At 38.3% G+C, this 17,623-nt stretch overlaps 1 protein-coding gene across 2 annotated transcripts in view; it reads right to left on the reverse strand.

Annotated features, from left to right (window-relative positions):
- The window catches only part of vgll2a (vestigial-like family member 2a), a 29,043-nt gene that overhangs the window by 6,054 nt on the left and 5,366 nt on the right, over positions 1-17,623 (reverse strand). Inside the window, exon 2 of one of the 2 annotated variants that reach the window (XM_018679532.2) lies at positions 1,297-1,422. In XM_018679532.2, the coding sequence (XP_018535048.1) occupies positions 1,297-1,374 (78 nt within the window). In that variant the 5' untranslated portion in view covers positions 1,375-1,422. Of the gene's footprint in view, positions 1-1,296; positions 1,618-17,623 lie in introns of those variants that run through there. The other variant, XM_018679533.2, reaches the window with a different exon arrangement.

Raw genomic sequence — 17,623 nt, forward strand, 5'->3', positions numbered from 1 at the left:
AAAACCTTTTCTTACCATATAATATTAATGATCACCTTCACCTTCCTTTTCTGTCACTAAATAAACTGCAGTGCACAGATTTATTAACATTTGGTCAGTCACTTATTACTGCTGCACACAAAGAAAAACTTGATATAACAAATAGAAAAAGTCCAGATCAAAGAGCTGTAACTACATGTGTATAAAATGGCTTTAAGGTGTGTTAAGATGTGGGAAAGGTTCAGTTCTACAAAATTATCATTATATGACAAACATAAACACATAAAATAATATAAAATACATGAAATAATTGACAAGAAAAACAGTAAAAATACACATTATTATGAAACTATGGTGTAACAGGAGTAGACTCTGACTCTGCTGATTCTCCGGCTGTTAAGGTGACAAAGTGAGTTTTGGCACTATGTGAAATATGCCTGGATGTTGACCGAGAGGTTTTAAGAGAGTGAAAAAAGAACTTTAACAGGTCTGCAAAGGCCTCACAAAAACCTGCAGCAGTTTAACAGGCATGAAGTCCGAATGTGAAAGTACAAAGTGAAATCAAAGGGTCTGTAATTCTTTAATACTTTGTGACTAATGCGATAGTTACACTGAAAATAACGGATATTAACAGTGAAAACACGATGAGATTCTACTAAAATTTAAATCCAAAACTAAATGCTTAGATCAACGCTGTGAAATTAGAGAGAGGAATTAAACCAACACTTGTTAATAACATAAACCAGAAGCCTGATTCTGTAAGTATACAACTTTAGACTTGAATTGCGATGGTTTCATTTCTAAAAACTAACGATAAGTGTTTATTTACTTTTCTAAAATTGGGACAAATAAATCTGTTCACGATCCTCTACAGTACAAAACTTATTTAACCTAGAGAAATTATATTTCTGTCGGTACAAATGCAAACTACGTGAACTGGCGACCCGAAAAGAAAGTTGTTCACTCGCTTTACGCACCAGAAAACTGCGAGTAGCGCGCGCACACAGTCCGCGAGCTGCGTCTTTGAGGGTTTTAAATCTCGATGAACTGTTTTTAAACCATATTTTTAGACATGTAAATGATAGAAAGTGGTGTTAAGAGCTGTAGGTGTTAAGTAATTATAATATATTATCCCTGGCTTTAGGCTGAAGGCGTAAAAGTAGTTGCTTCGTCTGCCGTACTTGCATGGATTTAGGTTTTACCTGCCGGACTTTAAAGCCTAAATATGAAAGTTTTCTGTGCTTTAAAAGTGATTTAAAGTCTCTGATGAGGAGATGAGGGGTGTATGAGCTGGTTAAAAACGCATGTGATCCATACCTGGTGGTGATAGGGGCTGTAGGAGCTGAAATAAGGCTGAGGACCAAACACTTGGTACATCACATCCAAGCAGCTCATGGCGAAGAAATCACGGAGAAGAACCAAGCGTCATTTGAGAGAGCAGGTCTGTTCGGACGGAGAGGAAAACTGTAATCCCGGACCGTGGAGGAGAGGACAGTTAGAGAGAGAGAGAGAGTCCCTCTGCTGCGCTGCTCTGCGCTCTTTACGCACTGGACTGCGGCTTAGGGCGCAGCGGAGAGAACTCCCCCTCCAACTCCTCCAGCCTCCTCCTCCCTTCACTCCTCACCCCTCCCTCTAATACACACCCAGCCTGACGCCTCCCTCCCACCAATCAGAGACCGAGCTCCACCTCTGCCTTATTGGACTTTTAAACCACTGGAAACATTATAATAAAAGAGGCTATAAAACCAAATATCTGCTTCATTCATCCAGTCGTATTTCCGTATTTTATTGTGCAGCCACTTTCAGTATTTTCATTTGTAGTTCTACTTATTTAAATCTGAAATACGTTTATTTCTCATTGACCAACAGCAACAGTTTCAAACTTACTCTAGAAGTGTATAACAAAATAATATGAAAGGTTTTAGTAACATTTAGAAAATCTTTGTTGTTACTGCCACCAGTGGCTGCTAAAGGAACTGCAGTTAGCATCCTGTTTTTCACCCTTGCACTCTTGTAGGTTGGCGCAAGCTAGCATCCGGGCCATCGGCCAAATCAGTGACATGACAAACACAAGACTGAAACATGATTCCTCAGCATTATGTTGATAGATGAATGTAAATAAAGTTACACAGTTTGACTATAAACTCTCCAGCACTGGCACTGCATTAAAAAAAAAGTGTGGAAGATACGTTTGGCTATGCGAGACTGTAGTTTCATCAGCATTTAAGGATTTATAAAGTGAATATTGTTATTATCTGTTGACCCTAGTTTCCAATCACATTCGTGTTTGGTCAAACAAGCTTCACCAGATAAAATATTTATAGATTTTTGAAGTTTGTGTTGTGCTGACAGCCGGTCATTTGTTAGACGTTAATGGGCTCAATTTCTAAGCTAACGTTAGCTAATATTGCACAGTGCGCTATAGGGGAGTGTCAAGTCCCAAAAGTTGGAGGTAAGTTAGCATTTTAGCACTTCTGGGTCCCTCATCCCAAAATCAGTAGGGTTTTTTTGAGTTTTTGGTTAAATGTCTGAAATAAGGTCTGTGGTTTTAACACAAGCTCAAGACATATTCACGTTTTATTCTACGTCATAAAATACATAGAATATACCCCACTAGTGATATTTTAGGCTTTTACGTGTCTTGAAAAAGCCGGTTGCTAACAAGAGGCTAAATGTTAGCAACGTCATAATGAAAACCATCTACTCACCAGTCCACCTTTACAGCCTCGTTGCGTTTTTACTCACGCTCTTTCAAACTGTCACTAACTTTCTAAGAAGAAAGGCTTTGGTAGAAGAGCTCAGAGCTAAATGAAATGACCAGTTGGAAGCTTAGTGGTGGAGACGTCAACATCATGTGACCGTGGTGTATTTGGTTTATAGCCTAACGTTAAAAAATCCTATTAGCTTAGTGAATCAGAGTGACGCTAATTTCTGGGTTGGACTACAAAAATTTGTCATTCCTGCACCACTCAGGAGCATAAATAAATCCTTCACATAAAAATCAACCACAGCCTGGTTTAGGGAACAGAGAAATATGGGGAAGGTCTAATTTTTTAAAACATACGTAACAAACCATTCACACATTGGCAATAAACAAATGATTAATAAACGTAAATTCACATTCTTACATAGAGAACCTTTAAAGTTCACTTATGATCTTTTCTGGACTTTTAACCTCATTTAAAGTTGTGTTATTTAACACAAAAACTGTACAAATTTAACAAGTGATTTAAACATTTGTACCTTTTATAGTTATTGTGGGTGTAGTTTTTGGCTGAAAATCAAAGTGTGTGCAGCTGAATCTTCCTCAGTGTTTTAAACCCACAGTCAAGAATGTAACAACTGCCACTTGATGCTAATTGAACGAGTAAACAAATCAAACCAACCAATGAGTGGAATGTAATGCTATGAATTCTCTTCAATCCCTCAGTGGCCTCCCAAATTCTGGAGGTCAGAGGTCAAATTGTTCGCTCCCAGTTTGGTGCCATTACGAGAAGTCAGGGGTCAACGGCAACTTACTCAACAATTAGAAAGATACAGAGGAAGAGAGAGATTTCTAAGAGAGAGAGAGTCTAACTACACGTTAGCCGGGAAGTTTCTGGTCAGTTGCACCAATTTATTTAGGCTGAGTTGTTTACATGAACCTTTTGATCCTTTTAAAATTAAGTCTCAATCGGCCAGATCGTTATGAACTCCGACTGTGACTGAGCAACATTAGCTCATTTCTCATGCGAAATGATCCTCCTTAATAATCTATGTCACATTTTTAATGATATCAAAATATTCCCATGATGTATGTGTTTGTGAAAAAGAAAAAGAGAAAACATTTATTGCAGCTGTTGATCTTTTCCAGAGCTCATACGCGTCATTTTAATGAACTCAGACATCATGTTTGCCTGCAGAGATGAACTTTTAATGAGTATGATGTTGGGTGAGTAACTCTGCTGACAACCTGAGTTATAAATACAGATTAAAAATAAAGAGGGTTTTGCACATTAACAATAACCATTATGTTATCACAATGCCCCCCCACTTGTAGGAACAACCTGCTGTACAGATTTGTGTAATTCTGGCACTCCACTGTCCTTTAGCCTGACCTCCCCCCCTCTGCCTCCAACAACCAGCACACCTGTTCCCACCACAAGTGGTGCATAGAAGCCATTAAAACCCAAAATATCTCCCATTGTAGAGCAGCTCAGCTCATTTCACAGGCACTATTCAACGATCGGTTGGTGTCTGTTATGGACCCCCCTCCAACAAACCTCCACCACCAAGGTTCAATCAGGAATGTTTGGCATCCTCTTGGCTGTCACTCAAAGGTTTGATGGAATTGAGAGAAGGTTACTGGAAGAATCAGGTGTTCGATGTTCTTCATATTAAAGTATTTCCAAACAGCAGGAGGAGGAAAAACACCAGAGGAGAGTGCAACTCTTTTTGGAATGGATTGGGGATATTCTCTCAGGGTTTTATGAGGTCAGAACTTGAATCAGTTGAGTTGAAGCCAAACAGATTCAGGACCTCCACTGACCATGTTTACAAGATGGTTTTTGCATAAAAAGGTAAACCATTGCTGGCCTTTCGTTTACATGACGACGGTGTTTTGGGGGCCCAAAAGCAAGTTTTTTGCCAATCAGGAACTTTTTAAAATGCAAAGGAACCTTTTCCATTTTTAGCGAAGCTGTTCTTGCGTAAACAGAGCTAACATATTACGTTACATTTAAGCATCGAAAACCTGCAGCTGGGAGTAGTAATTATGACGGGAGCAACCGAGGAAGTCAGGTGAGTTAATTCCAGAGTGAACAAGTCAAAGAGGAGGTTGGACTGAATGACTGGTCAACAAAACATTGGCCTTTAACATGGGAGATTTGTTTCAACAGTTGTTTCTTTTAACCATAACCCTCTATCATTCTATAATTTTAACAAAGTGTTTATTATTATAGCTATGACAACGATTTTTACGTTCATTTTGTCCAGTTTTGCAGATGTTTCCTGCCATGTTTGTTTTGACTCTGAGCTGCCCTCTAGTGGACATACAGACATGGCGACATAAAGGACGCATGGAAATACATGGGCACTGATGGCTGCATTGTTTGAAAGGAATGTATCTATTTTTCGTGCATAAATGATCATGATTGTTCTATAAGCTGCCTTTGCCTCTTAGGAGTTACATTATTACAACCTCCTTCACCATTGCCATGTTGGTTTTGACTCTGACCTGCCCTCTAGTGGACATATTGTAAAACATCTATACCAACGTACACATGGAAGAATGTGGGCAGTTACATCTAAATCTTTTGAAATGGACACATCTATTTTCATATGTAAATGAGCATGAATGAGTTTTAGTTGAAATGAACGGATTTCACTGTGATTAAATGGTTGCTTTATATTAGTTTCATGACAAATTGTCAATAAGTGTAGGCATTTATATACATTAACATGTGCCTCAGAGATGTGTGTGGGTCTGGGAAATGTGGTTCTCTTCTCTGCTCCACTATCTTTACACAAATGTCAGGCGGACATTGGCCCGCAGTCCACAATGGAAGTGGATAATCTCTGGCAGCCACAACATGGAGTGGGAACAAATCCAGTGAACACTGGGGGTAAAGTAAGTCACAGCTGTCAAGTCCAAGCCTCCAGTTCAGCTCTGGTGCACTGTAACAGTGGTTAATGTCAATCCTTTAGTGAAGAAATAATTAAAATACAAACAGAGGTGATGCTAGATGTAAATTTACTCTAGTTTTGACAGAAAACCTCAGGAAAGGAAAAGCATTTACAGGTGCTCTTGGAACAGATGCTATAGTTGAAACATGAATGCTCTTTAGGGCAATAAACAGCTCAAGTTTGAGTTGAAAACTGACTTGACTATGGGTTTGGAAGCTGTGACAAATGTGCAAACAGATCCTGAACCACATGCTTGTGGCTGATCCTCGTGTTATGTCTGTGCAAAGACAGACAAGAGTCCTGTTTCATTTTACTCACCGCTCAAAAGGAAGATCTTCTGTGAATTTGACTTTTGTTTTGGATTTTATAATTAAAATATCTCATTGTTCCCAATGTCCTACCAGGAATTTGACTTGGACCTCTCGCTCTGCAGAGTTATTTTAACAACAATAAGACTACAGTCGTGATAAAAGACCCGTGAGGCTTCATTACACTCTGGAAGTAAACTTTACTTGAGTATTTCTATTTTATGTCACTTATGGTACTTTTTCTTCTCTACATTTCAGAGGGAAATACACTTCTTCTTACTCCGCAAACTTCATTTCAACAGCTGTAGTTTTTCCGATTAAGATTATAAACCTGTGATGAGTTTATAAATACAACACATTGACGCAGACTAACTACTCAGCAGTCTAAGGTCATAAAAATAACCTTCCTTGAACATTAAAGTCCTGCATATGAGCGTCCTTTTACGCTCTTACTCAAGTAAAGCTTTGAGGTACCTGTACTTTACAAGAGTAGTATTTTCAATTTCTGCTACTTCTACTTTATCTATATATATTACACACAATTTATAGTGAAATGTATTCCACTAAATTTATTTAACTGCTTTTGTTACTAGATACTTTTCGGATAAAGATTTTACATTAAAAACAATCACTTTATAAAATACAACAATACATTGACAAAGATGGTTTTATTGGTATTTTTACTTCAGTAGAATACTTCTTGCATCACTGGCAATACAGATTTTTAGAAGTGCTTAAATTGTGAGCTCTTTTAACACAAAGCACTGTACCTGTTGTAAGGTTTAAATATGAAATGTAGACTGAACCTTACTTGCAGATTTAATTAGATTATCTGAGATTATATTGAATTAAACTGCATATTATCAGAAAATACAAGAGGATATTTTTTGTTCGACCAACAGTCCAAAGATATTTCAGTTTACCATGATAAACAGAGAAAAGCAGCAAATCTTCACATTGGAGAAGCTACAGTTAGAGGATCTTTGATCTGCTTATTAAAAGTTGTTGCTAATTAATCATCTACGAGTCGACTAAGAGACACAGTTTAACATCTAAAAATGTTCATGTTGGTGTTAAGAACAAACACAAATTGCTTCATTCAGACTGAATTGTTTGTGTGTGTCTGTGTAGTGTGGGTAGTGTAAACATGTGGGAGAGGCTGAGCAGGTGTGTGTGTTGTTGTTGCAATCTTGTTCTACTGCATTCATCCTTCACCGCTCGGTTTTCCCTCATGTTGGGAGGAGTGTGTGCGCTGGTTTTGTTCGACCGCATGATGAGGACGACCCGACCGTGACCCTCCATTTACCACTAGCCTACCAGTGTCCCACCAAGGACGGCACTCGTTTGTGTGTGTTGTACTTGTTGTTGTGTGTGTTATAGTATATACGTGTGTATATATTTGTGAGTGCATGGACTTGTGTGTTTGTGCGTTTTTTCCAGTGTAAATTATTATGTAGATACACATGCTAAACTACACAATAAAATATTGCCCGGTTAAAGTGCTGTGTGACTCTAAATACAATAGATATTTCTGAGACATATTCTAACATCTACCAAAAAAACAGGACAAAGGGAAAATATGTGAATATATATATTAGAAAAATACTTAACTATGAATGAATCTGTTCACCTTATCTTTTTCATTTTTGAGGGTCAACATCTTTTTTAACCCTTCCTTTTTTTTAAGGCTGCTGAAATCAAATATTTCAAGGAAAACGGATGGGCTCTTTTTAGTGGGTATAATCCTAATATTATCATATTCAGACCTCTTGAGTCAGATCACAAATCTTTCTATAAATGGTTTTCTAACTGGTCTTTATTGATCAATCTTCAGTTTAAAGTCTAAGGGGGGAAACAGTAAGGCAGATGTGTTCTCATTATATGAGGTCTAACATTTTACTTATTTACTGTATTTATCAGCAACAATGCATATTAATATTATTATCATAAAAATGTATTTTTAAAAGGAGCCACATAACCATTTGCAGGTTGATGGTGAACGTTAGAAACCTTGTGCTCTTTAGTTACATCTAATAATTATAAATATTACAGAAAATCTACACAGACTCCTTGCTGAATAAACCTGGGTCGATCATAAAGTAAAAAATGAGTCTGAACTGTGCAGCGCTTGCAGAATAAACACCTGTCACTACACTACACTGCTGCATTCATCCAACCCATCAGTTCTTTGGACACGCCGGACGTCCAACTCATGGGATTTACTGGAAAATAACAACCAAACATGAGCGTGCAGTCTGTGCTGTCCATGTCTTTGTCTTCATGAATTACAGAGTTCAACTGTTCACCTTAAAGACCGTCAATGCTTCTCTTCTAGAATGCAACTTTTATCCTGCTTCAAAATGATGTAAAATCTCGTTCTCTCTGCAGATCTGTACATGGTATGTAGAAATCATTCCAGTTCTGTGAATATAAAAACAATACAAAGGCTGACCTTGACTTAGTGGAGGAATCACTTTGATGAGAAATAGAATAAAAGATTGGACCAACGCTGACATTGTCCTTCACTAATTCTGTAGCGGTGAAACCCTTTGACTTCAAGTCATTTAGAAATGACAAAGTGACTGTATGGATAAATAAATATAAATAAATAAAGAGAAAAAACTCTAATCCTCACTGACCACTAACGTGAGCAGGAATATGAGCAAAGGGATGAAGAACAAGAAAAAGGAGGAACAGGAAAAAAACACACAAAAAAAGAGAAAAGAAGAAAATGAACAAGGGTAAAGAGGAACAAGCAAGACCAAGAATGAAAAAGATAAGCAAGAACATGAGCAAAAAAGAAACATGAAATGGAATAAGAAAAGGAAGAATAAGAACCAAAGAAGAGGAAAATGAGCAAAAAGGACATGATAAAGAACACGAGCAAAGACTATATGCATGGTGGAACATGAGCAACACAAAAGGAACCACAAGCAAAAGGGAATAATTAACAGGAAGTGTCAGGGCAAAAACAAGAAAATGTAAAAAGAATAAGAACAAAAGCAAAGAAGAAAATGCACAAACAACAGCACGAGCAGGAGTAAGAATAACATGAGGAAGAATAAGAAAAGGAAGAAAAAAAACAACAAAAGCATGACTGAGAACAGAGAAGGAAAGCAAAGAACATAAAAGCAAGAACATGAACAAAGAAGAACATGAGGAAGAACAAGGAAAGGAAGAACAAGAACTAAAGAAGAAGAGGGTCATGAGCAAAAAATGGATATGGAAAAGAACAAGAACAAAAACAAGGAACACAAAGAAGCAAAGACATGAACAAGAATCAGAAAAGAAAGAAAACAAGCAAAAAACAGACATGGAGAAGAACAAGAACATGAGCACAGAGGAACATAAAGAAGATGAGGAGGGAGAAAACAAAAGGTAGAACATGAGAAATACAAGAAAGAGAACAATAAGAAACAGAAACAAAAACAGGAAGAACCAGAGGAAGAAGAGAGAAAGAAGAGCACAAAGAAAAAGTACAGGTGTGAAACAAGAATGAGAAACATAAATCAAACGATGCTGAGTACTTTAAACATGTGACATGGGAGTTTCAAAGTTCATTACATCCTCTCCTCTTTCTCTCTTTTCCTTTTTCACTTTTGGCATCTCATGTTAGAAAGTGTCATTTCACTTAATTTCAAAGAAAAGTCAGAGCACAAAGATTAAAAAAGAAAAAAAAAAAAAACGATTTCAATCAACTCCCCAGACATTCACCTCTAATTGATCGAAGTAAATTTAAATGTGACGCTGATTAAAAATGGCTTCATTTTGAAACAAAAAATAAAACATTTACAAGATCTCACAAAAGAGTCTATTTTTTCCATTTTGGGGACACACAAAAGACTGGACAGAATCAATGGGTAACATTTTTCTTCACCTTTTCACAATTTATAAGCATTTAATTTTGAATTCATTAAAAATGTATTATCACACCAGGTATAGCAAGGGCAGTGTTTTGAAAGAGTGTCTGAATATCCGTTTATTATATTTATTTTTTATTCATTATGTGGTGGTTTTTGAAAGAATAACTTCTGTGATGACCTTCTAACAGAAAACCTTGAAGGTTCAGGGACTGCTTGTTGGCGGGATCAGACTTTTGTGTGAGTTTGTCATGGGGATAAAAAAACCACTGGCTGAATATATATTTAAGGCAAGTGCAGGGACTGCTATTTTAACATCCCAGAGAAGGGGTCGGAATATGGAAATCTTGCAAATGTTTTGGTTCCAAATTCACAGTATGTTTAAAAAAAAAAAAAAAAAAAAAAAAACAGATCAAAGTCTACTTATATAAGCTACAGCTACTTATATTAACAGTGTTTTTGCACCAAGACTTAAAGACTTTCCTCCATGCAGCCACTGGCTTTAAGTCCATTTCTGTGCCGTATTAAAACAAAGCTGTAGAGACTTGAAACTTGCTTGTGATACCAACAACAACTACAGTGATTTTAAATGATAATGTAACCTAGAGCTGAGGAATTTGGAAGAATCCCTGTGAAAGGTTGTGCACGGTCCAGTTCTCTGAACACTGAATAGAAAAAACTCCTGGTGCCTGTAAGTTAAGAATAATGCACATTTCTACTGCTTTAACTTAATAAATTCAATGATATAATCACACTGTTTTCACCGCTGTTCTGGATTAATCATCTGAAGTATTACTGTCAAATGGTGGTGTCTGATTAATTACTTCTGATCCATTTTGCTTTCTCGTCCTTAATCCTGTCTGACTGTTGCAAATGCTTCACAATAAAAGCACAGCTAAGAATTAAAGGTGTCTGTCACTAAAATGTTACAGGTTTTAATTGAAATGATGACTGCTCTCAAACAAAGCTTCATACCAAAATTACAACCAATAATACTTAGAGTGAATTAGAAATAAAAGGCTGCCTCTAATATAAGCCTGATTCAAATAAATGTCCACAGCAGTTGAGGAAAATAAAGACCTCAGTCACTATTTGAGGAAATACGGCACGAAAAGTCTATTTTTTGGATGAAATACATTTGGGTTCACATAGCAACGTATAAAGTCATACTAATAGTTTTCAGAGGTGACGTCGCTCTTCCGACATAAATGGGACGCACTGTGGTCGACTAGAACACAAGACTTTTTTTACTGTAACCATGATAACTTCTTTGAGGTCCTCTAACCTCAGAGAGGAATTGGTTTTAACCCAAACTCGATCTTCTCCTGAACCCAACCGAGTATTACTACCTAAACCTGCTGCTGCAAGGCGCCATTTCCAGAGATGCTCATATACAAGGGCGAGGACAAGGGACACATAAACAAAAAAATAAATTAAAATTTGAACATATCAATGAATACACCAAAGGATATAAGTGAAAAAGTTAATTTCAAGACCAAATTCTTGAAATTTCATTACGCAGGTAGACCACAGCTGCCCTTGCTCTCATAACCACTCTCATCACTTAAAACTGTCCACCGTGATGCTATTTCAACACCTTCTCTGCGCAAAAGCCATTAGCAGCAACACAGAAACAGACAGACATACCCAAGTGGATCATGACTGAAGAGCGTCTTTTTCTTTCTCTGCTTAATTCCTCCGTTCCTTTTTTTCCCCTCTCTCCCCTCTTTGTTTCTTCTTGTCCTTTTAGCAATCACATTCATGCCTCACTCTCCTCTTTATGTCTTTACAACTTGGCGCAGTTAACATTCAACAAAACTTTAAAAAACACTCACTGTGCCATAGGGAGGAAAACAGCTTTTTCTGCATGAATGCCTTCATAGAAACCATTACCAGCCCATGAAAAAGAGCTCTCTGACACAAGGCTATCAGGACATTCACATGAAAAGACATGAGTTTTATATGATTGCACATGGCTACGTTGCATAAAGGGCCAATCCAGGTATAGGATGCAGTGTGGCTTTAACTAACTACTGTTGGAGAAAATTACGATTTCACTAATGAATACATCAGTATCCACATTTGTAAAGAGCTGCTTAGAAATTCTAAAGTTATTCTGCTTTTACTTGGTCTGTTGCCTTAACCTTAATATGATATGATATGCAGCACAATACTGGTTCAACAATATCGTATAAGTTGTGCCATATTGAGAGAAAATCAGATTGACAGCTCTTTGGAAAACATGGAAAAAAAACCCCCACCAAATGCATTTGAAGTGTTGAGATATTCATATATCTGAGGAGTAGCTTCCAAGGTTTTTAAACAGGAAACATGAATAAATGTTTGGCTTATTAGAAAGTGGTGGTTAGGATTTCTGGTTTGATCCCTGGCTCGTCCTCATGTCAGCATCCTTGAGATGCTAAAAGATGGTGCACGGTAAAAAGATGCACTGCTTTGAACAAAAGCTTCTCTCAACTAAAGACAGGTGTCAAAATAAAGAAAAAAATCTGACTATTTTGAAGAGTACGAAAATTATGTAGAGGCCTTCACGGTGACCAGATCTCAACCCAACTGAACGCCTGCAGGGGATTTTGGACTGATATGTTAGCGCTCTCCACCGCCGTCATAAAACAATAGGAATATCTTTCGGAAGAACAGTTTTCAATTCCCAGGTAGAGTTAAGAGATTTGCCAGAATCAATGTCAAGGTGCACTGAAGCTACAACTTGTGGTGGCACACCACCGTACTAAGACACGTTGGTCTTTCCTTTAAAGGACCAGTGTGTGGGATTTAGTGACATCTACTGGTGAGAATGTAGATAACAACCAACTGAATCTTTGTTGGTACCAAAGTCTTAATCTGCCCGTCATTACTTTTAAGGAAACCAAACAACTTCCATATAACCAACATGGTGTGACTTTGTTTGTCATCAATTTTCTGTTCAGAGGAAAATGTGAGTTCTTTACTCCCGCATTCGTGCTTCTCGTTGGTTCCACTCATGTTTCTAACTCGTCTCTAGCTTTGTTTACCTTCGATGTTCACACCCAGAGTCTGGTCTGTGGTCGGGTTTAGGCAACAAAAGCACTTTGGTTAAGTTTAGGGAAAGATTGTGGTGTGGTTTATCACAGGGAAAGGTAACTGTGACTTTAAAACCATCATGCAGAATAACCTGATATATGTAATGACCTGCAGGTTGCTTGACACATGCATCAACTTTCAACAAAGCAGAAGGCACTGGATGTCTATTCTGACCGAGCGTTGGATCATCCCCCCACTCACCTCCTTCCCTCTTCTCCATACAACTCCCACCCATTATCTCCTCACTCCTGCTCCCTTACCTCCTTGGCGGCAGCTTTAGAGGCAGCGGCGTTGGCCCTCTGATTGCTGCTGCTCCTGTTCTGGGTGCTGACAGGCCCAGCTGTCTCTTCTTTTTTGCCCTTGGCTGTCGCTCATTAATTTCCACCAAAGGCCCCCTAAGCGACAGCCCTGCTTCATAGTGACCATACTTGGAAAAGAGGTGCTCAAGTGTACGCACAAAACACACACATGGAATAAGGGGACACGTACACAACATGCGCACGACAGAGCTGGTCTCCAAATCACACAGATTAAATTAAATACTGTACTTGTACGCTTGTGTTTCTTTCTTGTAAATCTATAAACAAGTGAGCAATTCATTTCCTGTTGCTGTAATTAACATAAAAGCAGAAATATTATTAAATAAAACCATTTTTCAGGCTACTTACAGACATAAACAATCACTGCAGCCTTGTGTTACCAGCTGTAATGTAATACAGTCCAAGAAATGCCTTGTAGGGTACAAACTGTAAATGCACAGGTCAGGGTTTGCTACTGTAAATACCAAATATACTGTTAAATTATGTGTGCATGTGGGTGTTAATCACAACCCCTCAACCCAGCCACGCTCCCCACGCTGCCTCTCGGGGCAATGTAAATTAGATCTGTTAATGAATGTTTTCTTTCATCACATACAAGTGCAAAGTAACTATGCCGTCTATGCCCACCTTGCCTCTCCGTTTACCACCCCGCAGTGTGCCAAGCATTCAGACTAAATGAAAATATACACGGGCTGAACCACGCCTGGCATCCCCTCTTAACAAGCTGCAGAAGCACTGCGAAGTATGGCTGCTATGCCGCAGGGGAATCTTGAGAATCTCCCGATGCTTAGAGCGGCGAGCTCTCTCCCCCCTGGCTTTCACTGTTATCAGGCTGATCACAGGGTTAGAGAGAGAGAGCTGTGTTTTCTATCCAGTGGCAATTCAAGTAAAATGTCAAAGAAATCTGAAAAGTATGAGGTACATTTCCTATTCCATCAGCTTTGTAAACATCAAAAGACACTTGTGAGAAAAAAAAAGGCAGAATATTTCAATAATGAATTCACACGAGGCAAACTGTCAGCTAATGTCGGCTGTACTTCTCAAAAGGCCTTTGCATTTAACAGATTTGCAACATCAGTTAAATAGACCACTACAAGTTTCCTTCAATAATTCTTATATTACTTCCTTTGACTCAGTTTGAAGCAGCAGATGCGTTTTAATTTCAGTCAATAAAATACAATAATCAAACCCCAGCTGAAGCAGTAGAACAAAAAAGAAACTGTAAATCATTTGCCTAATCAAACGCTGTGTATTCAATTTACATGTGTAAATACAAAGCAGGCAGATTCTGATGTGATTACAGACATTAAATGGATCTTTAGTCCTGTCCTCTCATGAAAAACAGCATCAGCTGTTTAAGTATGTGCCCAAGTATGTTCACAAGTATGTTCACCTTCACGTGAGAAAACCCTCAAAAGCAGCAGAGTAATAACCCTGATCTTTCTCTACATCAAATTCCTGAATGCGTCCAAGCTGGTGTTGAACAATTAATCAAAATATTACCGCCAAGTGCAAAATACAGGGACGCTCCAATCTACAAAATCATATTCTCCAGATGCGAGGGAATATTCATGTTTGCAAAAATCACATCATCATCACAGCGACTTCAGACTTATGTTTTATTTACATTTAACCAAAACCTGTTGCCTAAACCTGACCACTGACGAGACTGAAACGACACCAGGAGACTAAACAGCGCAAGAGTATCGGTGAAAGTCGGGAATATTTTGAGAGGAGGAAGCAGTCGGCACTATAAAGAAGATCCACAGACATCAGAAAGGCTTTCGAAAAAACAGACAGTGAATTACACAGAGCCGCAGAGGCATCATTTGAGTGTTCGCAGTTAAATGCCAAGGCTAAAAATCTGTACAGTATTGGAGGGCAGCACCTGTCTGAGAATTGTGGACTTTAGACGAGCTGTCAGCTTAATGTTTATGTCTCACAACAACAAACATAGTTAAATATCCTTGCAGATGTTATTTCTGTTTCTATTCTATATCTATGGTTGACAAACAGAGGGACAGAAAACTGTATAGATGCTGATATATCTGACAATGAATCACTAGCTTTGTAATGAGTTCTGTTTGGTTGTTAGAGGAAGAAGCTTAAACTTTGAGCTCTCTTGAAAAGAGACAGATATTTTAATGACCTTGCAGTTATTACAACAATTTGGAAATAGGAACAAAAACCTACAACTGCTGCTTTATTCCAAACTTTTATCTGCAGAAATAATCACTTTAGTCTTTTGGTGCGTGACACAAGAAAGGGGGGCTGCAAGGAAAAAAGGTTGGGAACCACTGATCTAATCAACATTCAGATAATTACTATTATATCAATAAAACTAGACCTTTAATCTTAATTTAAGTTTTCTGAGTAGGTTGTTTTTTCCCAACATACTAACCTGTAGATGAAGGAATTAACTGTAAAGCATAAAGTGCATTAAAGCCTTAAAATGTCCGTCTCCTGTCTATATAAATGACATGATAACAGCTTCAACGTTGACTTAACAGCGGCTGGTGTGAAATGAATGTAACAGACTGCAGACGAGCATGGAGACGGACGGACGCTGAGCACCAGAAACCTTAGTGCCGGCTCCTGTATGAGGTTACCGGCGTTAAAACTGTGCCACATTCGTCGGATTGTGTCCTGCATGACACGGATTCCTGACACAAATCCTCCCGTCGGTGTCTCAATAAAAAAAACAAGTCAGTCAGTAAACGAGGAATTCTGGTCTTGCAGCGAGGAGAAGGAATTCACGGCTTGTCACAGTTCATTTTTGTATGAGAATATGAGACACTGAATCCTCTACGCTTCACTTGTTCCAGATCAGTGTGATTGTGTCGAGAGAGAGGCCGCAATGCCGTGGAAATATCTCCCCTCATTCATCCCTCTGTGTCCGAGCGTTCCCACACATACCGACACATAACATGCATGAAATCCAGCCACTGAAAAGATTTATAAAACCTCACTGTTGTTACAGATGCATCTTACTCTATTAAATCATGATTATCATCTTAGTAGTTATTTAATTCTCTTCCTTTATCTGTCATCGCTCTGTCCTTTTTTTTGCTGCTCTGCTGGATTCACTGACTCAGCCTCAGCCCCTTAAACAAATCAGCAGCTAATTCCAGCCTGCTAACACGCCAACGACGATGCTAACATGATAATTTAGTTTATTACAGTCAAATCATAAAAAACAGTTCTTGAGATTCATATCTGCTACAAAATAAAAAACATAAAAATGCTGATGTCAGCCATTAGCACACTAACAAACAGTTTATGGATTAATACCAAAAATAAACTGTGACCAACAAAAGTTTGTGAAACTTAAATGTTTAGTTCACTTGTTAGCAACCGCCTTTTTAAGACACATAAAGGCTTAAAATAATAATAACAACAAGTGGGGTATTTTCTGACGAATTTTATGTTGTAGAATAAATCGTGAAAATGTCTTGAACTTATTTTAGACATTTAACTAAAAACCCATTGACTCTGGGACGAGGGAACAGGGAGTGCTATAAGGGACCGGTTCCCGCACCACTCTATAATGGCTGCCACTTAGATACTTCCAGATCATTTCACTCAGTTAGAAACCTTCTTAAGCAAAAAAGACTATTTCACAGACAGCCTATCTTCACCCTCTTATGTTAGCATGCTAATATCGGCTAACCCAGTGCAGCTGAGGCTGATGGGAATGTGAGCAGTTTTTGCTCAAGTATTTGGTTTTGACCTGATGATGATGGTACTTGAAAATTCAGAGGGATTTATCGTCAGAGGACCATAAATGTTTGTACACAACTTCAGTAGCTGTTGCAACTGCCACAAAAAACCTACTGAAAAATCAATGAAGGTAGAATAAAATAACTAGAAATACAACGTCTCTCAGTGACTTTCTTTTTGCTGGGGGGTCGTGTGTCTCCAAAGTCAGGGCTACAGGATCTCCACAGCTCCTTCTATTATTACCAACAGCCTCGTTCGTTTATGTAACCCCACCTCCAGCTCATCAAGACCAACAGTTTATAAATAATCTCCTCAATCACATAATCCCTTTAACTAAACATGGAGACACAATCCCTCTGACGCTCTCCCTGCAAACTACTCCCAAACCTAGAGCACTGTTACAATTACAGTGTATTTTTTAAATCTTTTAGCTGTTTATTACTATTTTTTATTTACTTATTTGTGGCGCAAAAGTTGCAGATCACCTTCCATAAAGTTTGTTTGTTTGTTTATCTGTTTACCAGGTGTCAGGAGCAGCAAATTTACGGGTTTTCATGCATCAAATCACTTCTGTTTCTTCTATTACCTGGTTGTAATTGTGGTGATGGGTGCCAGTGAGTAAATGGTGGCAGAGAAAACTGGCCGACGCCACAGAGGAGCCGAGGACAAGCCATAACTTTTAACGTGATATTGC

Source organism: Lates calcarifer, linkage group LG7_1 (assembly GCF_001640805.2).
Source record: "Lates calcarifer isolate ASB-BC8 linkage group LG7_1, TLL_Latcal_v3, whole genome shotgun sequence".
NCBI classification, from domain to species: domain Eukaryota; kingdom Metazoa; phylum Chordata; class Actinopteri; family Centropomidae; genus Lates; species Lates calcarifer.